Source organism: Acanthaster planci, linkage group LG08 (genome assembly GCF_054643075.1).
Source record: "Acanthaster planci isolate LZ-2023a linkage group LG08, COTS_SCS, whole genome shotgun sequence".
Classification (NCBI taxonomy): domain Eukaryota; kingdom Metazoa; phylum Echinodermata; class Asteroidea; order Valvatida; family Acanthasteridae; genus Acanthaster; species Acanthaster planci.
In genome coordinates, this window is record NC_141784.1 from 16423540 (window position 1) to 16446856 (window position 23317).

The window sequence follows — 23317 nt, forward strand, 5'->3', positions numbered from 1 at the left end:
TCATGTAACAATCAGTTGGCGAAGAAATAATTTAAATATTTGGAGAGGTTTTCTCTATATAAAACGAAAACAGCAACACTCCACAATGAAATTCCTCTGTTTTCTGTCCTGATTCTATAGTTTTTTCAATTGCTTGCAATTAAGTTATAGAAATTTTATTTTATTACATCTTCAGCTCTTACCATTAATTTGTAAACTTTAAACCCAACTATGAAGTTTGCACTTATTGACTGAGTAAATTCACTCAAATGGAAAATATGTACCCGCAGGAAGTACATGCACTATAATTCATACAGTTCGGAATTTTCAGGAACGATAAGAATGAAACGAATGAAATGACATTAGGACTAATACGTGAGCTCACTTGTGTCTGCAATATATCTATCGAAATTCAAACCTACCCACTTTCTTTTCATCCCATCCCTTTAACATCTTCTTTGAAGAAAATTTCTGAGCTAAAACATTTGAGATGGATTTATAATGACGTTCCAACGTATACCTCTACTAATACACATGCGTAAAACCCCGCCAACCCTCGCCGCCAGCTGTCCATGTTTTTCGAATCCTCACCGAACATCGTTCCGACTTCTTTCGCGGATGAAGACCATAATTTATTTTTAACAAAAAACAAACAAATAAAATTCACGAAGATAACCTGATAACTAAAAACCACCGTATTATATGAACCCAGTTGCATAAAATTTGAAGCAAATTCTGATAAAATGATTTTACAAACAATAAACACGATCAGATTGGAATGAAAAGACATCCACGGTCTTTCCCATTTTAAACCAACCTCTCCAGTTTATCCAAACAAATGAAATAAAGTGCCGTGTGTATTAAGGTCTAATAAAACATCGGTAGTATTTTCAAGTTATTGCGAATTGAATATCTTGCACGAGAATCATTTGTCCGTAGTAGTGCGTTGTATACTTTTACGTGCGTTGATGGAGTACATGTACATGTACGTGTACAGTATGTGTACATGAATGTGCACACATAAATCATGGCCGACCAGTCGACAGAGAGCCAAAATTGAAATTGATCAAGCTTACAAAGGACAATTCGCAATAGTTTAAACATAACGTGGTAACCTTTTTCAAACACTCTTTCAGTTATCAAGATATGCAGCATGTGTTGTTCTAAATCAACAAAATAGACTTTTGTTACGGTAGATTGTTTGATTGTTTGTTTGTAGATAGATTGTGGTAGATAACTTAGTTACTCTAGACGTAACTTTACTCGTTAACAGCCAGACTTTAGGTCTATATCCTATGTGATATTTCTATCTGTCCCTGCACGATATCCCACAGAACGGAATGTAAATAATAGATTATTTACAATGTTTGATTCCCAATAGTTTTCATAAGAGACGAACTGATTCAACATTATTTCGAGGGTGGGTATACCTATGATGAAATCTGCTGTATACTCCAAATTAGACATGACTTTAGTTGCAGGTTGGCTCACAGAAGTCTTTTAAACAGTAACGTTACTTGTTAGCCCCGTAAATAATGCTGATGTGCTGGACAACCTGTTCTCATTGGTCTATCCACCATGGCATACACACCCACAAAAACCAACACGTCATATTTTCTGAAACTTAAACCAAGTGGTAATTGCCCCAATAGTTTTCATAAGAGACGAACTGATTCAACATTATTTTGAGGGCGGGTATACCTATGATGAAATCTGCTGTATACTCCAAATTAGACGTGACTTTATTTGCAGGTTGGCTCACAGAAGTCTTTTAAACATTAACGTTACTTGTTAGCCCCATAAATAATGCTGATGTGCTGGACAATCTGTTCTCATTGGTCTATCCACCATGGCATACACACCCACAAAAACCAACACGTCATATTTTCTGAAACTTAAACCAAGTGGTAATTGCCCCTTAACAATACATTTAATAAACAGTTTGTTATCCACAGCACGTCTAGTATTTCTGGATTTCAAGGTGAAATTGAGAGGACAAGATAGAACATCTGTATCGGTTGGCAGATTTCTTCCTGGAATTTGATGAAAACAAGTCGGCACATTTTTACAGTATGCAAATTAGAATAACACTGTGGATAAGTTGGCCGGAACATTTTTGCAGAAAATGTTTTTCCCCAAAAAACACTTGGTTGAATTCTCAGAGAGGTGATATTTTCTTGTCAAGGGGCAGGGGTAGTCTAGCATTATTGGAATTAATTATGTAACTAGTATTTATTCGGAAAAGATCTTTAGAAGTGAATGGAATCATCACATTGTCATTTGTTAAACAACGGCTTTTGCATGTCCTATGCAACCCATATGATAGGCGACGCACGACGGGCGACGCACGACGGGTGACGCACGACGGACGACGCACGACGGGCGACGGACGACGCACGACGGACGACGGGCGACGGGCGACGGCAGATATGGAATTCCATAGTAACGTGTTGTTCTAACTCAACGCATTCTGTTATTTTAAGTTTAAGCTAAAACTCGTATGTTTCACTCCGCCTTCGACGTGCGCTGCGGTTATTTGACCTGACCCTCTTGAACCATACGGAATTGTCCTTGGCAACTTGCCAATCTTCTGTTGAGACGTCTCATTTTGATGACTTCATTTGTCAACAAATGTTAACAAACGATTACATTGAAATTCTTTGTATGTGCTCTAGAAGGCGTACACCGAATAAAATCTACTGAACCATGAAAAGAAATGCTACATATATATGAGATTTAGCCTCAAAGATGATAAATTATTTCCATTTTCAATTTATCACTTGGTCTTTTTTCCACTAAATTTCTCAATTTTAGAAGTTTTCCCAGAACAGTGACACACTGCATGCTCGTTCTCTTCTTTGTTTGTATGTTGGTTGGGTTGTTTTGTTGTTTTGTGGGTTTTGTTGCTATTCCTTTATTTACCTGAAACTAGCTTAGTGGAGAAGTGATTGTTAAAGGTTGGGGTGACAACCTTTGGGGAGAGTGTGGTTTTGATACACAAACCACCGGTTCTTGTTAGAGCCACACTTACGCACAACTGCTCGATTTATATCAATTGAAGTCTGTGCATTTTTTCGTCGTCAACAGGGCACATAAATTGGTGATTTCTCCGTTTTTAAGCTGGATGTCAAAGAGTTAGGTTACACGCATTCCTTGATTTTAGCACTACAACTTTTGTGGTAAAAACAAGCCTGTTAATTGCCGGGGGAGGGGCCGCAAAAACCACAAGCATCAAAATTAGATCCTCCAAATGTTCTTGCGATGTTTCCCCTAGCTGTTACTGTGGCCTGCCAAATGTCCGATGCTGTCCACGGGGCATGGGAAAAAGACGCTTTTCCCAAAATCATGGTATGTCAGAAAAGCTGGACGAAATGCCACATAAACAAAATAAAAAGCGTATGTGTCTGGACACATATCTTAGCCAGACATCATAGTAACACTTACAAAAATCGCTTTACACATCCATTCCCCATGCATGCAGGTGGTTTGCCTGCGCCCAAACACTATCTAGATCTTCGCCAGACTCAGGATCATCCCATCAGCACTCTGCTCCGTCTGGCTGAGTTGGTGCTCACGTTGAACAACGTCGCGTTCAACGGTGAGCACTACATCAGACCAGTGGCTGTGGGCACGCGGATGGACCAAGTTATGCCTGTCTGTTTGTTGGCCACATCGAGGAGCAGATGCTGACCCAGTATCGTGGCTTGCAGGCGTTAATGTTCCTGCAATACATCAATGATATTGTTGGTGCTATCACCGGTACGTGTGATGACGTTGAGAATTTCTTAGCGTTTGCAGATGCTTTTCACCCAGCACTGCGCTATACATCTGATGTGTCACAGCCCTCTGTTACCTTCCTCGTGCGCGTCCAAATCTGTGCGCGGAAACTTGGCACAACCGTGCATTACAAACCCAGAGATTCCCACAGCTACCTGCAGTACCAATCGTCTCACCCCTCAAGTGTAAGAACTCCATCCCTTACTCTCAGTTTCTTCGACTGCATTGGATTTGTAGTAGCGATGCAGAGTTCTCTGCATGTGGGAAGGAAATGCTAGGTTTCTTTCATCAGCGCGGTTTAATACCCTCCGGCTATCACAGACGCTGCCTTCAACGCCGTATCTTCAATCCCGCGCGAAACGGCTCTGAAACCCACCGGGGCCAAGCAACGTGATCGCGTCCCCCTCGTACTCACCCTCGAAACATCCCGGTACGTAACGTTCTTCTCAAGCATTTTCGTACACTCGGAAATGATGCGGCCACAGCTTCCGTTTTCAACGAACCCCCGATTTGCGCGTTTAGGTGCGATCGTTCCAGGTTGGATTCCGTCTCGCCGTCAAAAGCAGGGAGCAATTCCCCTTGTCAGCGCCCCAGCTGATGTAACACCTGCCCCTACATAGTTAACACCCCGTCGGTAGTCGGCTCCCGTTGTACCTACAGAGTACGCGGGGATCACACATACATTACCAGTAATGCGGTTTATTACATTACGTGTCGTCGCTGCGGCAAACTGTACATCGGGGAGACCAAGCGTCACTTTGGTGACCGCTTTGCGCCAACAAACACCTGGTCTCACTGTTGCGCAGCGCTCTTGCGCGCCGCCACATACCCTCGGTCACGTAAGCGTCTCCATCCTGCGGAAAGCGTCATCTGATGTACAGCGTAAGGAACTGGAGCAGCGCGTCATTTTCGAACTTGGAACGTTCCAGGGGAATGAACGTGGATTTTCCTGCGTTCATTCAGAACTGAATCTGCTTGCCCCGACGAAGGTACTCAGTTACTGAAAGCTCGGCAATAAGATAATTCAGATTACTGATTGTATAATCATATTTTTGTCAACATTCCTATCACAATGCTTTGCGACGCAGCCCTCTCATATTTCTCTGATCTGGTTATTTTTCATATTTCGATTTCCACGAAGACGGCATTTTCCCCTGAGATCAGGGGCCTCAGTGTTTCAAATACACCTTTCTAAGATATAACTTGTAGACAAAATGCAGCTTGGAAGCCTACACTTTCAGCATCCATAATCGATTTACCCAAGTGTCGATAATGGGAAAAGCTTTCAGCCACCGGAAAGTCAAAGTTGTTGTGGACTTGTGATGATATACTTGCTTAGTTGGTCAGTCCTTTTCTTTTACTTTGTCCGTAGGTTGAATTTGAACCAAAATTTATTTTAAAAAAATTAGCTAAAAATAGTTCGAATTCTTGGAACTGATAGACACGTTTGAAATGTGGGATACTGTGTTGCACCTAGAATTTCATAAAAGTGTTGTCTGCTAATACCGTTGTCTGTTATTTAACTTCGCTCATCATCCTGCGTCCACTCACAACCCTCACACGTGTTCTGGCTGCAGAGCAAAATGATGACCAACATGTTGTGTTTCATTTTCCTTTCAATTTATGGTGGGTGAACCGATGACTTTTTGAGAAATTCTCACTCAAAGCAGACCACCCCTAAAAGGAATGATATTTTCCTCTCATGAAATGTAACCATTTTAAAAGAAGAGAGAATCCCCTAGAAAACGGCTAAATAGTGCCACTTTTCAGATCTGATAGGACCAAATTTCTCAGAGTTGGAAGCCCTTGTTGCAGGCCAAGGGGTCGGTTCAGTGCCGTAATACAGAAATATTGAGTGTGCTTTTTTGTTCACGAACTGAGCTTACAGATGTTTGGCCAGTTTACGTAGGTGCACCCTTTGCACGTCTGGCTGATGAGCAAACTATTTAACATGCAGTAGGGCACTTGCGCAAGCTTGAGTACCAATAATGGACATTGAACATTGAAGGATGTGCATATGGGGTGAGTGAGTGTACGCTGTATCCGCCCCACAGGTATAGACGCATACACCGCCAGTCTTTCGCGTAGAGCCGTGATTTTCAGGGGTGCGTTCGAGCAAGCTACTCGAGGTTAACACGAGTTTACTCCTTAGCGCTCGAACAGCTGGAGTACGCCCCGGGGTCAGCGAGAGTACTCTCGCTAGAGGGGCAGTATACTCCTGTACTCGAGTGTAATGCGCACGCATCCCACTCGTGTTAGCAGGAGTAACCATGCGACCGCACCCGAAAAGTATGGGCAAGTAATGGGCGGAACGGTGGATGGCAGCGCGTCCAGTGCGCATTACGCGCAACTCACTTTACCATTGCTATTATTTGTTTACATGTACTTCCAAATACATTCACCTTTTTCCTCTTCGGTACTTCTATCCTTGTTTTTTCAGCTGTTGTAACCGCATTGTTTTCAATGCCTTGGGGCAGATTAAGTAAATAGATGGGTTTTTTACAATCGAAAAATGGCTTTATAGAATTTTACGGCTGGAATTCTTCAAGTGTGCGTAAATTCCCTATATCGAGGGGTGAATTTGCCCATAGTTTTGATTTTAGTCGGGTGACGCGCAGATAACGGAAAAAACCCTGTAGTTTTGAATAGGACCTGGTGGTCATGTCTGTGATCCGCCCTGGGCTGAAGTGCGTCCTAACAGGTGCAAGAAAGACAGATGGTAATTCCAAACGGGTTCTTGCTCGCGTTCGGCGTGCACGCGAAGATCATACATTCCTGACTAAATTCCTCGCGCGTTCTCAGCATGCTCCGTGTCAAACGCGTATAAACTTGCGCGCCTATGCCGTAAATGCGTAGCAGAGGACGGTCAATTTCATTTCAAACAGACACTCTTTCGTTTCCGCTCGCAGCGGAGTGTCGAAAGCAATAATGCGTGTACTATGGGCGATTCACAGTTGTGCGCCTCCAAAAGTTTGCAACACGTGGCCTATCACAACGCGCGAAATCATTATTGACCATTTCCACACGCGCATTGGGTCTACAGATTTCGAGCATTGTGGTTGGCCAACGCGTTGCAAACTCTTGGAGGCGCACTATTGTGAAACGCCCGTATTGCGACTGTATGCTCTGCACAATGCAAGCGTCGAAAACGCGTGATGCGTAATCAAGGTATACTAGCTGGTCACGTCACTAGGGGCGTGTTTGTTTTGGCAGACCACGATGGCGTTCACTGACACCAGATCCCGCCTGATGGACGGATTGAAACAGCTTCAGAACAACTGATCGAGATCCAGATCCATGTAAAACAAACAGACCTACATTATGAATATATAGTTACAGTCCTACCGATTTCGCTTAGAACTTTTTGAGTTTTGTGCGTGTTAGCGCAATATTTAAGGCTCGCCAGGCAAAATTCTGAAAGAAGTTTGATGTGGTGTGTGGAATAGCTGCCATTGCTGCTGGGACAACTAGGGTTTCGGAAACCGATCGATTGAAAAATACCTGGCCAGTTCTGTACCTCTACTTTTGTTGGCATTGTGTGAATACTATTGATGGCGATTCAAGACGCAGCATTTCAATGTAATTGCAGTAGAAAATCAAAAGGAAGTGATGAACAGGTCGTCTAACTTTGGCCATCGAGAGATCAAAGCGATTTGCCCTTCTGAGGGCCCTGTGTGGGCGCTGGGCGACGAGCGAATACTAAAGGCACTTTTTAAACTACATAAAAGCCTGCAATTATGACTTAGCAACTGTATTTGTTACAGGACATCATATTCCTTAAAAATTCACTCCGAAAGGAAATCGATACGATAAAAAATAAGGTACGAATGACTAAGTTTAAAATGGAAGGAATAACTTTACATCAGTACGTCATTCAGTATGTCCAGGAATCGTAAAATTGGCCTCGAATTTAAGAAAGTGCGTTTGTATTTATAGGTCATGAAAAAGCAACAAAACAAGCTCAAATAGATTGACTTTCCTGTCTTGTGTCAATTACGTCGTGTCATTTGATTATAACATTTAAGAGAAGATATGGTAATCTATAAACAAAAAGGCTTACTGTTCGGATAGTCGATAGTCATAGATACCGGTACCTCTGCCAACAGATACAATAAATAGCCATTACAAAAGAGGTCAGACCATGCAAATCGAAAACAAAACTTTTTGGGGAAAAGGGCTCTGTTTTGTTCCATTGTTTCCTGAAAACAAGGGAAGAAGAGTGCTTTCATTTTAAATACTGCATAATATACTCTTTGCGACGAAGGTCTATTCTCAAGGGCTACTTAGAAGTTCAAATGTCAGAGTATACATAGGTCTTGGTCTCTTTATTTTGCCCGACATGAGCGTGATGGTGACTTGGATGGATAACGCAGACCGTGATATTCTAATAACAACACAAATGAATCACAGAACATGTATCTGTTTGCTTTTTCAAAAATGTGACACCAACGTGTTATTTATCCTATTTCGATTTTTCCTTTGATTTCGAGAACATCAGGAACAACTCAGCTCTTCAAAAGGTCGAATGAACAAGATAAAAATTCCCCTAGTACGGTCAATTTAATCTTCATTTAAATACTCCGGTGGATAGTACTTCATACAACTCCGTGGACGATACAATACAATACAACAAACAAAACAAATACGACAAGATATTCGTTCGTGTTCGGAACAAGGGTCAAGCAAAGCTAAACGATTGCCACGAGCATTGCAAGAAGCGATGCGGGGTTATGACAAGTATCGTTCGCCGTTCTTTGTGCAGAGTTGGTGAAATAAAAAGGGGTCCAACGCCGATTGGCAGCTTTCAGGTCGTTCGAATTTACAATCTACGTTAAGAAATTATCTCTGAGAAAATATTTCTCGATCGCAGTTGATTTTGATGGCACTATACTGAGACGCCAGCAGTAACCATTTACTTTAACCTATAGTTAATAAGCTGTACCATGTTCCCCATTCAATTGGCTACGCAAAGCATGGGAATGTGTGACGTTTGTCCTGAACTATATGTTGTATTTTAAGTATAAAGACTCTAAAGAAATATATCAGAAATGCCTTTGGTTTTGTTTCAGGAAGTACGACTCTGTTGCTGCTAATAATCAATTCATCCATGCTTAGGGCCTATTTTCATCCTTTCATGGCGTTCTATATTTCGTTTATAAACATTTCACAATGTGATTTAAAAGGAAAATGCGTTATATGATTAAACAGCATGCAATTGCTACCCAGTTTGCTACACCTTAAGGTTTCTGCCTTCGATCCATGTTTCTCTTTGCATCACTGTGCAACCGTGGATGTTTATTTTGCGTCACTTTATGTTTCACGTTTGGGAGATTTGAGAACTTAATTAACGCGTCTGCAAAATTGATATTAACGGTAAAAAAATTAACTGACGAAGGACTGCCTGATTCCTATGAAGTAGGCCCAAATGACAGCCAAAGTGTACCCCTCTAGCAACATAATTGTATGACATTTAGCATTAAATGAACAAAAGCTTGACCACTGCACTCATCCGTAGTGTTTTATATTTATATAAAATTGTTGTAAATTTTCTTTGGTCAGTATTCTTAGATCATTAAGCTGCATTCCTTCTAATTTTAATATTAATTACAATTAGATTCCTACAAAAATTATGGATATGTGCTCGTTTCAATTTTGCTTCTGATCCGAGTGGAATAGGTGATGTATGTGAATTCCTGTGAAAAAATAGTCGAGGATGCCTGCACCTTTATGAAATCTGCGGACCTTATTCTCAAGACCCGCGGCATGGACGTATAAGAATGTTTTTGCTTGTAAATTGAATGAGCATACCTTTTAATATTTGAATTTGATCGCCGTATATTTGTAATCACTCAAATTACAAATTTAACAATCTGTCTTTAGTGGCAATCAAATTAGCGCTACAAACGAGGGAAGGTAATTCCGGCGACACTGTGTTCAAATCGAATTGAAAAAAGCCAACATTGTTCAGTTGAATGAGATTGACTTCGCCAGTTTGGGCGATTGACATCAAGTCCGAGCTTTGCATAACTGCACTTAGGTGCAGTAACAAAACTGTGGCTCGGTGTGACAATGCATTTTTGTCATCTCTGACTTTTGAACCGAAATGATAAGATCATGATAAGATCACTAAATATACCTTCTCCTATACCGTTACATAATTGACTTATTGATCCTCTACATAAAATAGTATAGCAATGACGTAGCCTTGAGAGTGATGCAATCTCTAGATCTAGAATGGAAGCTTCCTACCCAAGCCCAGTCCAGAAATTCTTAGCCAGTTTTACTCATTTCTTGGATAATTGAATTACTTAGCAGGGGTAGATCTATAATATTTTTGCAGGGGTAAATTGGAAATTTTAGGTATTACAATTTGGGTACTTCATGTAGTTGTCTCCGTTGGTGAAGCTATTTAAACTCTGTTTTGTCCTTAACTGCATTCCATCCTGAAGACCGACGTAGGCCCTTGAAAATGTCAATGAGAAGAGAGGGGTTGACCCCCCCACCTCCTGGATCCGCACTTGCAATGGATCAGGGCATGGCATGGAGAATTAATTATTCTTCAAGGATCTGTTGTCAGTAGTTATATTGCATGTTGCCTCCTACGGAGCAAAAGAAATAGAGAAAGCTAAGCAAAGCATACGCCATAACTTGTACGTAATATTTAATCCACAATAATGAAACAGCACAGGTTTACAAAAACAGAGAAGCGTAGGTCGATCATTCATTATTAGCTGAGGAGCCCCGCCTGCTTAATAGGCATTAGCCATCAACTATAATTAGGCCCATATTGTGTATTTCCTACATGTTTAAAAGGTTTCATTGTTTTTTAATATACTTCTCAGAAGATGAAACTTTTTGTTTTAAAGTCATGCATCTTCTGAAAGGGAGTCTTTATTTTTAAAAAGGGGTTTGATTAACTGAGTGGAAAATGTAACGGAATAATCGATACATTGACGGATGATTGAGTTACCGAACAATCCCTGTGGGCCCAGTGCACGCTAACTATCCATACCGTATTCTTCATTTACGTACCAGTGATGAAAGGATGCTCACCCATGGAGAAAATATTTATAACTTTGCTCATTTTCTTTGAGACAATTGAAAGCACGACCAATTCCAACAATATTGTGGGGCTCACTGTCATCTTTTCCCCTTTTCTGGTAAGATGGATCGCAACGACCCAAATGCAGCCCACGGACGCCAGGAGGGCCCTCCCATGCTTCGACGAGCCCGCCTTCAAGGCCGTCTTTGACGTCGAGATTATCCACAGGTCTCATATGACAGCGCTAGCCAACGGCATCGAACGGGACGGGGAGATCAAAGTGCCCGTGGGTACTGATGGTCGCTGGGTGGTGACCCGCTACAAGCGCATCCGGGAGATGTCTACATACCTGCTGGCTTTTGTTGTGTGCGATTTCAAGTACACTAACGCCACTACCGAAAACGGAATCTTGGTAAGAAATTTGCTCACGCCGTTGTCGTCTGTTCTGTTTGTATTCGTCTGCTGACAGTTCTCTTGGCCTTGGAATTAAACCTAATTATTTGTAAGGTGGGGAGGGGGGTCGAAATTTCTCATAATTCTATTAAGTGGCTCTGTTTTGTGCTGTTTATGATATTTTCTGTTCAGTCGTATTCCTTGTAATAACAGGTTTCTACTGAAGTATACCAATATAGAATTTGTTATGACCAGTTCATTTTGATTTCTGCTTTTATTTTAATCATTCATATACTTGTTTGTTGTGTCGAAACGTGCAAAAGACGTTTTGGCTCCCGGTAAGGGCTGCTGTATCTCCCTGTTTGAAAAAAGCAACAATATTGAATTACCGTCGTGTTGTGTGGTACATATGGAGCGTCAAAAGTGGACAACCCCATTTTCTCATTTTCTGCTGGTAGATTTTCGAGATTTTGGACTTTGCGTATAGCATTTTTAAAAAATGCAATTTTCCGCCAGCAGGAATTTGAATTTTATTTAGCAACTCTCGTGGCGCGTCAAAAGTGGACAACTAAAAACTTCAAATTCCCACTGGCAAAATTACTATCATGCTTCAAAAGTGGACAACCCCATTTTCTGCTTGTAGATTTTCGGGTTTGGGGAATTTGCGTAAAGCAATTTCAAAAACTCACGCGTCAAAAGCGGACAACTAAAAACTTCAAATTACCACTAGAAAATTTTATTTGATCCGCCCAAAGAGGACAACCCCATTTTAGAGGTTTTTTAGATGTACGGGTTTTTTAAAGTTACAACACCCCTTTTCATAAAACCAAATTTTCTGCTAGCAGAAATTTGGATTTTACTTTGCCCACGGCGGGGTGGTCCAAAAATGGACAAGTTGAAAACTGAAACGACCGCTGTACTCCCTACGCTCAGAATGGAACGGTCTTGGGAAGAGGGGAGTCCAAAATTAACGGTAGAGGGTCAATGGTCTGACGGATGGCGTTACAGCTTGGAAAAAATGTGGATGATTCCCATTGAGCGACTTTCAGAAACCGGCCGCCGAAAGCCTGACAGTCCTCTTTGGTGCTGCAAACTCCCCAGCACCCGTGTAATTAGAAAGATGGTGGCGGCTTTCCGTCGGACATTTCCGTTTTAAATAAGTGAGCACATGATGATATGTGTCCCATAAACGATGCTAGCTGTAACAAACCATTTTGTCCTTGTCCAGTAGTATACTTGAATTTGTTGTGCAATGAAAAAAGGTCTGAATTGCAAAACGTCGTGTTAAGAGAAGAAGCTAAATGCTGTTAAATCAAGTGAACCACGAGTTTCAAAAAGGGGAAAAATAGAGAAAGTAAAATGGGAAACATTAAAATGCAACTTGAACTTGCTGAATTAATTTTGACACCCCACAAATTCCAAAACACGTATTCAGCCAATAATTCCAATCAAAAAAAGGGATAGCCACGACGAAAATAAATCTTTCAGCCAGTACACCTGTCGGTCACTGATATGACATCAAAGATTTAATTTAATATTTATCATGCAAATCTTTGTTCAAATCATCAATACAAGCGGGCAGTTATAGTGGAGGCCTGGGTCATTATTATATGAAGACAAATGATTCAAAGTGACAATGTGGAGAGTTATAAATGCAATGAAAACACACAGTTTCAAGTGACGTACCAGAGCAGTCATCAGATACGTGTACTGTGAAATACATGGATGGTGAATTGGTGAAAAAAATGGTTGTTGCACTTTTGGGACTCCGAGTAACTTCCACTACACTCAGTTCATAATTTTCGTCAATCCTCGAAATCTTATTTTCAGTAATTTTCCTTAAAATAATACTCCCCTCCGATAAATTCCATAAAATTCACATCCTTGACGTGAAGAAGGTCTGATCTTTTTCACAAAATCGGCTAGATGGAAATACAAGTTGCATGAAAATGCAGCAAGGGAACGTTCAAATGACGCCTGATGCCCGTCAACAGACGGCTCCGCATGTTTGCAGTACAAAGGACCATCACTCTGGCAGTCACTTCGCAACTTTCGTCCACATTATTTTTTTTCAGGGTCGGGTGATGCCAATCTTTCCAAGACCGTTCAATTTTAACGTAGGGAGAAAAGTGTCCGTCCAGTTTTTAACTTGTCCACTTTTGGACCACCTTGCAGTCATCAAAGTAAAATCCAAATTTCTGCATGCAAAAAAATTGGTTTTCTGAAAAGGCATGGTGCAACTTCAAAAAATCCGAAAATCTTCAGACAGAAAATGAGAAAATGGGGTTGTCCTCTTTGGGAGCATCAACTAAATTTGCTAGTGGAAGTTTGAAGTTTTTAGTTGTCCACTTTTGACGCGCTACGAAGACTTCTTACAGTAAAATCCCAATTTTTGCTAGCAGAAAATTGAGGTTTTTGAAAATGCTTTACGCCAATTTCCCAAACCCTAAAATCTACTTGCAAAAAATGAAAAAATGGCGTTGTCCACCTTTGGAGCATGACAGTAATTTTGCCAGTGGGAATTTGAAGTTTTTTGTTGTCCACTTTTGACGCGCCACGAGAGCTGTTAAAGTAAAATCCAAATTTCTCCAAGTGGAAAATTGCGTTTTTTGAAAATACTTTAGGCAAAGTCCAAAATTCCGAGAATCTACCAGTAGAAAATGAGAAAATGGGGTTTTCCACTTTTGACGCTCAATGGGTACAAGCATCTTGGGGTTATGAACGGAGAGTGTGTGATGTTTGAATTGACATCAATCGGTACCATGTGGTCGTATGTAATGACTCATGGCACCCAATTTTTCGAATGTGTAAAGTGTCGATTTTGAATTCGTTCCTTTGATACAAGACGTGGACATTTGCGACGGTGACACAGAGAAGTTTACTTACCTCATGCCATGTTAAGATAACCAATTATTTAAAAAAACAAATTTATTACGATAGTTCAGGGTTTGGTCACGCCCGGATGCCGTTGAGAACACTCGCTACGCATTGGACGTCGGCACAAGAATCCTGACTTATTTCGAAGAATACTTTGACTTCGCCTATCCCCTAGAAAAACAAGGTATGTGGAGCGATTGTTGACTCAAACTAAGGTTTGGACCCGTTCATTGAGCAACGATAAACGTTAGGTCTGAATTCTTATACCATGTCGCTTATATCAGTTAAATTTTCATAGCTTTCTGTTTTGTTCTTTCTTCTCTTACACTCTTCAGTGTAAAACTAATATAAAATTATGCCTTTCAATCTGAAATAATTTCTCATTTGTCTTGTGTGTCAAAAGATCTCGATACATGCGATTGTACTCTGCCTGGAAAAAAAATCGGCGATTCATTACACCTTGAAAAATATATTTAAAATGTTTCTAAACATGATAGATGTACAAATTTACATGAGGCCGAATAACTTTATTGGAGGTTTTATTTGGATGTCCCATAGACATGGTGGCTATCCCAGATTTTAGTGCAGGTGCTATGGAGAACTGGGGCTTGATTCTTTACCGTGAGACGGCACTCCTGTACGATCCTGTACTAAACTCTGCCAGCAACAAACAACGCGTGGCAGTGGTTGTATCTCACGAACTAGCTCATCAGGTAAGGACAAAGATGGATCGGAGGGGTGGGGAAGGGGGCAACGGGGCCATGCATGTTGCCCCCGAGAAAAACAGGCTAAGCCTGTTAAAATGCATTTATAGAGAGAATGTATGTTTTGGCGCTATGTACTGCCTATTCTCCAAAGGTGTGTGGAACGCGAAAAAATGAAGCCGCACACCTTTGAAAGACCACAACGATTACGGGAAGATAATCATTGGCAATTTATGTTCATCCCCTTGAGAAAAATGAGTTCCGAAAACAGGCTTTTGGCTCCACTCTTGGGTCAGGGGTTCTCCATATGCAAGACACTGTAGCCTGAAGAAATCACAGAGAGAGAATGCAGAGCGGAACGATTATTGCTGGAAAAACTCTTCATAAAATATAGACAATAACTCGGCAGGATTGGAGCACAAGTCGTAAGACTGGAAAACGAATAAATGACCACCGTGACATTCCGAATATTAACAGTTATTGGATGTAATTGCGCAAGCCGTTACTTACTTTTATTTGGATTAAAAGTTGGGAAAGCTTAGTTATCAGATCATTTCACTAGACATTTTTGTCGCCACTTAATGTTTACTAAGCATACCTTTCCCCTATTTTCCTTAGTGGTTTGGTAACCTTGTCACTCCTGAGTGGTGGGATGACCTGTGGCTAAATGAAGGTTTTGCAAGCTACGTGGAATACTTGGGAGTTGACAAAGTCGAAACAGAGTGGCAGATGGTATGTGGAACAAACTTTCAGTTCAAATCAGTTAAATGGTGGTACTGAAAATCAGGTAACTGTTTGCATCTGATTGAAAACTTAGAATTCATTTAACTGGTCTCTGATCTATTTTAGACCGCAGATGATGAGAAAAGTTGCGCAAATTCGAATGGGTCAGAAACACAGTTGTTAAGAAAAAAATCGGTGTAGTTTTATTTACAATGTGGTTTCTGTCAGCGAAAACTGGAAAGTTTGTTCATAGTCGGCATTTAAGCAAGTTTCATTATTTCAAAAAAAGATGTACATATTTTTCGATTGTCAACTCGTCCCTCTCCATTCTGCGCAGAAATTACAATTCTTAGTTGAAGACCTGCAGCCGGTTTTTACTGAGGATGCCCTGGGTACATCTCATCCGGTCAAGGTACCCGTTGGAGCTCCTGCAGAAATCAACGAAATTTTCGACTCGATCTCCTATCAAAAGGTATGCTACTGAACCAATTTATCAATGGACAGAAACATGCATTTATAACACACATTTCGTTTTTTCAAATAGTCCAGAAACTTTGTTATAACTGTACTTTTACGCTGTGTGTTGAAGGCAGGTTGGGAGGGCTCAGAAGTCGAAAGATTTTCCTCCAACTCCGCATTTTGCCACGTGACTCTCTGAACCTCATTAAGTTCCAGTCATTTCGTATATAATTCAATCTAAAACAGGGAGCCTCAATCATTCGCATGCTGGACAACATTCTGACTGAGGAAGTTTTCAAGATGGGCCTAAATTATTACCTCTTTGAACGATTCTATGGCAACGCAAACTCTGACGACTTGTGGACTGTACTCACTTATGTAAGTATACAATTGGTTACCCGTGATATCCTCCCGAAAAATTCAATACCTTTCGAGAAACGGAAAATAAGACCACTGAACAATCACCGTTTTGAAGAAAAGTCTTAATAAATCTCTGAAAATGAGCTCAATGACACGTAGGGCCTACTTTTCACTGGAGCAAAATTAAAAGTTTTACCTGTGATTGACCTGAACTTCGATATGATAGTACATATTAAACTCATTTATGAAGCTTGTCATTGAAATGCGTGATATCTTGTAATCTTATTTAGTTCTTCATTAATAATGGGGGAAAATCGACTTTGTCTAAATCCTTTGAGTGCACACCCACCGTTTCTTAATTGTTTGTTTTTGCAGCGAGTGTTTGGTTTCTATAGGACGGTCATATATGGATATCATAGGCCTACGGTTTAATCCAACTCCACAGGATTTGCAGTGCCTCTTCCTGATAATCTAAAGTATCACAACGAGTCTCCCATACTTAACAAAATCCTTTAATCGCATTTGCTTTTCAGGCCGATAAAGGCATAGGAAATAACGACGTAAAGAAAATCATGGACACTTGGACTCTTCAGATGGGATACCCGTACGTGACTTTCGAGAGGAACGGAAACTCGCTTACGGCTACACAGAAGCACTTCTTGAATAACCCGAACAGCACAGTGGAGGACGGAAAGTTTGGGAACCTTGGGTAAGGCTCTCAATAATCTGGGGTAGAAAATGTTGCGGCAAATACACAGCGTTTAAGGACAAAAAGAAAATACAAAGTCAAACAATATAGGTCAGACTATTAAAACACAAGTCACTTGTCGAGGATATGATTTTTATCAAAGGATAGCTTTGGTATCCCGAAATAATGGACAAAATACTTCTTTCACCACCTTACCGAGTAAGACGGAGATATTTCTTGAAGATAGGAGATCTGAAACATTACCCTGGTAAAACATTTTTGGAATTGATGGGAGGGTAGAATTCAGTTTTTGTTATAAGTCCGTTGCATGACGACTTCAACCTTCGAAGATATGGTGAAGGGAACAAATGGGACAGTAGTTGGAAGCCCCATTTTCAGAGTCAGAGTTACCCTTATAAATTTTTCCCGAAATGCACTGATTCATTCATTTCCCTTGAACAGGTATTTGTGGTATGTTTACCTGCTCTACGCACATAAATCCTACCAAGATTACGACAATCCGATGACAATGTGGATGAATAAAGAACGAAGTGGTAAGGAGCGCCGTCTTATCCCCCATGTTCTCTCTGTATCATTATCTTATGCTGTTAGTAGGCTGTGTCCGACACGGACTTCTCGGGCCACGGCTCCGATTTTTGTCAGCCTTTCTCCGCATATTTCCACTGAGTGAAGGCCAAGCGCCAGCCCGAGGCAGTAGATTTGGATGCACCTTCAGACAACGTCAGTTTAACATTTAAACTTTATTGCTTCGAATAGCTTTTAAAGTTTCAAAAATGACCAAGAAACCGGTACTCTATCTTATATCAAGAACATTCTTTTAGGTATTCTTTGATGTTCTAAAACAAACCCAAAATGTCAACATTAAGAACCAAGTGTAGTGAGCTTCCGCGTGTGGGCATCCTCACAGTTAAATAAAATAAGCATTTCCATGCTTGTACATTACATGTATAAAGGGTCATCTACTCTCCTTAAGGTTTTAGCTATTTTAAAGAGCTCTTTGCTCAGTATTCGTTTTCTTCCACAGTTGAACTGAGCTTGGGTGACAGTTACAACGATAATGACTGGTATCTGGTCAATATTAAGCAGTATGGTTACTATCGAGTCAACTACGACCTAGAGAACTGGGAACGACTTAGTGAACAATTGATGGCTGACCACACGGTGAGTTGTGAAGGGGAGACGGGGGCCAACGGGAGGCATTCGAATGTTATTTGTCTAATTCTAATCTTGAAAGTTGCTCGATCTGCGATGTTATAATCCATCACTATCCGTCTGCAAGGGACCAGGAAGATTGTGTTACGATCGAGATGACAGACCCTGTACGTGTGAATATGAAATACATGTGTGACTAGAGTTTTAATGGTGTACCAGCCGGGAGTTTAACATTCGCATATAGGCCTACCCAAAATGTTTCTTCCCGCTTTTTTTGCCTCAAGGTGATACCAATCGAAAACAGAGCTGCCCTTATCGACGATGCATTCAATCTTGCCAGGGCAGGCGTAATCGAACAGACGACTGCGTTAAGTCTAACTAAATACCTGACGAAAGAGAGGGAATACTTACCATGGGAATCCACACTGGTTGTTATCTCCTACATCCGGGACATGTTCAGCCGTTACTCCGGTTACGGCCCTCTTGAGGTACAAACTTTGACACGGGATTTATGTTAATACTTAACGGTACTATTTTGACAAAAATGTAAACTTTATAAAACGACCTCAGGTAGAGGTTCACGGCATTTACTTTCGTTGTTATCTTGACACCGTTTCAGAAATATTGGATAAATGAGCGATTTGGGTTTCAGGTCAAGTGATGTGAATTTGTCCACTGGGCTAAGATTTACGGAAGCCAGTTTTCCCGTAATTCGTTAAGCAAACTTAAATGGGGAATCGTTTTGTAGGATTGTCATATCCTAGACTAAAAAACCGTTTTGATTTATAGAAATACATGCTGAGACAGATTGAGCCGTTATATGACCAACTTGGATGGGACGACAATATCACTGATCCAGCCAATACACATTTGACTCAGTAAGTATTTTATGCATCTGTTAAGCGCAATCGTGAACCTTGCACAAATATATTGTACTCCATCTTGACTTGATTTGCCTTTGAATAACATTCATTCATAGGATAATAATCTCAGGAGGCAGTACAATAAAGTTGTGCAAGGTCAAGAATGGGCTTACCACACCCATTGACGTCTGCATTACATCATTTAGTAAGTTTTACCGTCATTATTGTGACAATATCTGCGGTGCCTCTTAGAAAACCACCAATTATGTCTACACCTTGGAAACAAACAGTGGTGAGCGTGTATAAAATTTGAATTTATTACTGGCGAGGAACAGGCCCTACACCGGTTACAAACACGTGTTTAGACACAATCAACCACAATTTTTCCCATTTATAAACACCTCTTTGTTAAAAAAGTCAAAAAGCCGCAAGGACGGACAAAAATACGAACATTCGGCATTCTTGCTTCCTATTTGCTATCCATAATTAGGCGTCATTCACCAAAAAAGCAAACTGGCACATTTGCTGTTTGTTTTCTCAATACGGCAACAATTAAATTTAAAAGATTCTGTTACATTTTCGGCGAAACTACATTTTACATGTTTGCAATTTTCATGGTGACTAGATATCAAGCGACATGACTCAGATGTCATGTTAAAACGTATGCAGACGATATTCCTTGCAACATTCTAACCTTCCTAGTTCAGGATAAATAAATATGGGACAATTTGAAGAAAGTTGGTTTATAAATGGCCTTGAAGAAAGGTTGAGTCTGTACCGCAAACTTTCCTTACCTTACTTTTGGGGAATCATTGAGTTTCTTTGAACTACAAATATTTATGCTTACTGCAGATCCGTGACGTATTAAAATTACGCGAAAGTGAACATTCCGTATCCAGGTTCAGACCCCCTTTTACGCAGTAGGTATTGTCAAATTTGCAGTTGCAGTATCAAATGTTTAATAATACACAGTCATGTGACGCATTGTCGATAAATATAGTAAAAGTGAAACCGTCCCAGGTGTTTATTAATGATACATTTTGTGTCAGTTTACAAGGCAAGGTGTTTTTATGTAGAGCGTTTGGAATCCTTTTGGAAATCTCAGGTGCTATGCGATAATTATTATGCCTTTTTCCATACCTTCAAGTCAAGAAAATCATTAGGTGTGTCAATTTTGTGTCTGTAAATAAGGGGAAAAGGATCAGCAATTGTATTTGTACGGAGCATATACAGCACTGCTTCGAGAAACCGTTCAGAGTTACTGCCCGTTTATTTCGTCTTCTAGCCCCAGGTTTTAGGTATTTTCTGATTTTTATGATGGTGTATTAGTTACTCTGCCTGCCTCTCCAGCTCTCTTTTTAACCTTAAATTATCTCTCGTCAACAGGTATAACCGAATCAACGCCCTAGGGACAGCGTGCCGCTACGGCCACAAGGACTGTGTTACACAGGCTTCCAGGCTGTATAAGGAATACATGAGCAACCCAGATAAGAATCCGTAAGTAGTTATGTTGCATTTTCATAAAGAACCCTTTGAACTGGCAGCCGATAACCACCTCATATAGCGATCAATATTTGGGACCAAACCTTAATTTTGGATGAGAAAAGGGGGCATGCCAAGCTTTACAAACCTGCACAATGTCATGTTTCTTCGAGAAAAAGCTGGCCATTAATAATAATTCGAAATCGACATTAACATGCCAAAAGAACTATTAGTGAATTATCCATGAATGACTACGCAGAGAGTTACCACTGAAGAGTACCAATCCATGTATTTTATCTACGTCTTCACTTTCCATTTACCATTTCGATTAGAATCACGCCCAATCTGAAATCAGTCGTCTACTGTAACGGCATTCGTTATGGTGGACAGGACGAGTGGGAATTTGGTTGGGAGAGATACGGCAACACGACTGATTCATCGGAGAAATCCAAGTGGCTGAGTGCTCTAGCGTGTAGCAATGAACCCTGGATACTCAGCAGGTAAGATTGTGGCCAAAAATTGGAAGGGCGGCTGAAATCAATGGTTTTGATTACAAACCTGTAAAATGCACCTTTGTGCCTCAACCTTATTTTAAACCTTGGTTTCACTATTTTACAGGGTATTTTAATGCCCTTTTGGAATTTATGCTGATGAGTATTTCAATATTTATGAGCAAAACTGTGATGTCGTCCCAGGAAGAAGCCTCAATGTTACATTGGTCTTTACACAAAAAAGTCCTGCATTTTTGTAGATTTTCCTGGACTAAGTTTTCTCTTCTTTGCTGATTCATTGTTGTTTATGTGTATAGCAATAAGGAACCATCAATCCCTCTCTCCAAAATGTTTTTAGTTGGTAAATTCTGGGTTCACAATTTGAATAGAAAATACACTGAACCATGTCTTCCCTGGATGACTTCACACCAACAGCGCCCCCAGTAGTCTGGAAAAACAGATAATTCCGATTGTTTAAAAGTGTGCACTTTTCAATGCGTTTCACGAAATGGGAGTGTGTTAAAGAAAAGTAAAAAGCTTTCACACTTTCACGAAAGCGGAAACGAATTTATGACCTCAGATCAGACAATTGTGTTACGTTACGAGTTCGCAAAAGCTGAGCACATTTCAACTTGAACAAAATTTCGCTATAAAATTTTCGTGACTTCCAATTGGCTTCGCTTTCGCATTCACCTGAAGTATGAACCGGCCTTAAGACTTGGAAGGTTGCATGGTGGTGTGTCCGTTATAGGCCTTTGCCATATGTAGAGTTCACCGAAGTGTTCACGTACATGTAGATACCTGCATCAAAGCCTCCCTATGATAACTCGCAAAATACGAAAGAGCTGTGGCAAACTTTAATTCATATAAATAGGCTATTAGTTTGGATATTTGTCGGCAATTATAAAACAGTGTTAGATGGGGAAACAGTACTACTTTGTAATAAAGAGGCTGTATATGGTACCGTGCAGTCTTTTATACAGGCCAAAATGTCAAATGACAATTTCAGTTCATAGCTCATTTAACAAAATATGTTTTCAGTAAAACCGCTTGGGATTAAATACTGCAATAAAATTTTGGCGGACGATTTTGTGAACCTCTCGGCCAATTTCACAAGATAAAGTTAACAAGAATCCAAGTCGTCAATGACTTAAACCATGGAATGGCTTGCTAAAAACCAGTAACTTATTAACATTCTTCATTTCTAGATTCTTAGAATATTCTACGATTAAGATCCCGCAAGGTGATACCATCAACGTCATCCGCTATGTTGCCCAGAACTACGTTGGCCGAGCGCTTGCTTGGGACTTCGTCAGAGCCAATTGGGACAAACTCTACAACGAGTAAGCCTCGTTTCATTCCAGAAAAAAGCATGTGCATTGGGGTTCTTATTGCACTGGAAAAAGTCGAAACATTCAATGCAAAACGTCGTGCATGCCTCGATGGTTACAATACCGTCGGCGCATAATTTCGATTTCCTTTATTTTGTTTATTTGTTGAGCTTGATGAAATATCTTGTGTGATCTTGAAGTTTGTAAAACAAACTGATATTTCAAATCGAGTAAATTTGTACAAAAGTGTACACGTTCAGCGGGTACCTTACTCGGAAATCTCCAACAAAGATGAATAGTTTGCATTGTGCCTGGATCTTCAAGATTTCGCAAAAAGAGCCATGTTCTCCGACCAGAATTACAAAATTTATGATTGACCTCTAAATGCCACAATATTGCACGTGATCTGGCCTCTGCGGTAGAGTCAGGCAATGAAAAGGCTTTTTTATTTGTTGATTTTGTTATTTTGCGACGTTCTTGGTTAATAACAAGTCAGGGACACTTCTTTGAAAGATCTCAGGGAAAATGAATGCTGTTTACATCCGTACAAGTAAATCAAAAACAGTACACCACCACTCAATTTCTACGATTGTGAGGATTTTACTAACAAACTTGGAATTTCTTTCAACACACGTAGTTATGGAGGAAGTTCTTTCTCGTTCAGTAATCTGATCGAGTCGATAACTGCCCAGTTTAACACGGATTTTGATCTGGAAGAGGTAAGAACCGTTGAACTTTGAAATATGACATTTTATTCATTAGTCATAGAGATATTTTCATTGATTCCACAAGTCCCATCTTCATTCATTCATTCCTTCTGGGCCATATTCACATATCAGAATGTATTGTGTTAAAAACATCCTTTTGAATGTTAGAACTTAATCTCGTTTAAGCTTCTTATACACTTTGTTATGTATTTCGATGTCATTCAAACTTAAGATACCCAAATTGTCCCTGTTGTCATTAACATGCTTT

At 40.4% G+C, this 23317-nt stretch overlaps 1 protein-coding gene across 7 annotated transcripts in view; it reads left to right on the forward strand.

The window, feature by feature from the left end:
• LOC110986592 (aminopeptidase N-like) overlaps positions 1-23317 on the forward strand; it is a 93496-nt gene that overhangs the window by 53399 nt on the left and 16780 nt on the right. For 6 of the 7 annotated variants that reach the window (XM_087139887.1, XM_087139888.1, XM_087139889.1 and 3 more), the window contains 14 exons: positions 10922-11210; positions 14132-14252; positions 14627-14781; positions 15391-15504; positions 15833-15967; positions 16201-16332; positions 16848-17023; positions 17465-17556; positions 18048-18184; positions 18460-18663; positions 18965-19053; positions 20425-20535; positions 20853-21020; positions 22220-22354. In XM_087139887.1, the coding sequence (XP_086996013.1) occupies positions 10922-11210; positions 14132-14252; positions 14627-14781; positions 15391-15504; positions 15833-15967; positions 16201-16332; positions 16848-17023; positions 17465-17556; positions 18048-18184; positions 18460-18663; positions 18965-19053; positions 20425-20535; positions 20853-21020; positions 22220-22354 (2058 nt within the window). Of the gene's footprint in view, positions 1-10921; positions 11211-14131; positions 14253-14626; positions 14782-15390; positions 15505-15832; positions 15968-16200; positions 16333-16847; positions 17024-17464; positions 17557-18047; positions 18185-18459; positions 18664-18964; positions 19054-20424; positions 20536-20852; positions 21021-22219; positions 22355-22979; positions 23062-23317 lie in introns of all 7 variants that reach the window. The other variant, XM_022248570.2, reaches the window with a different exon arrangement.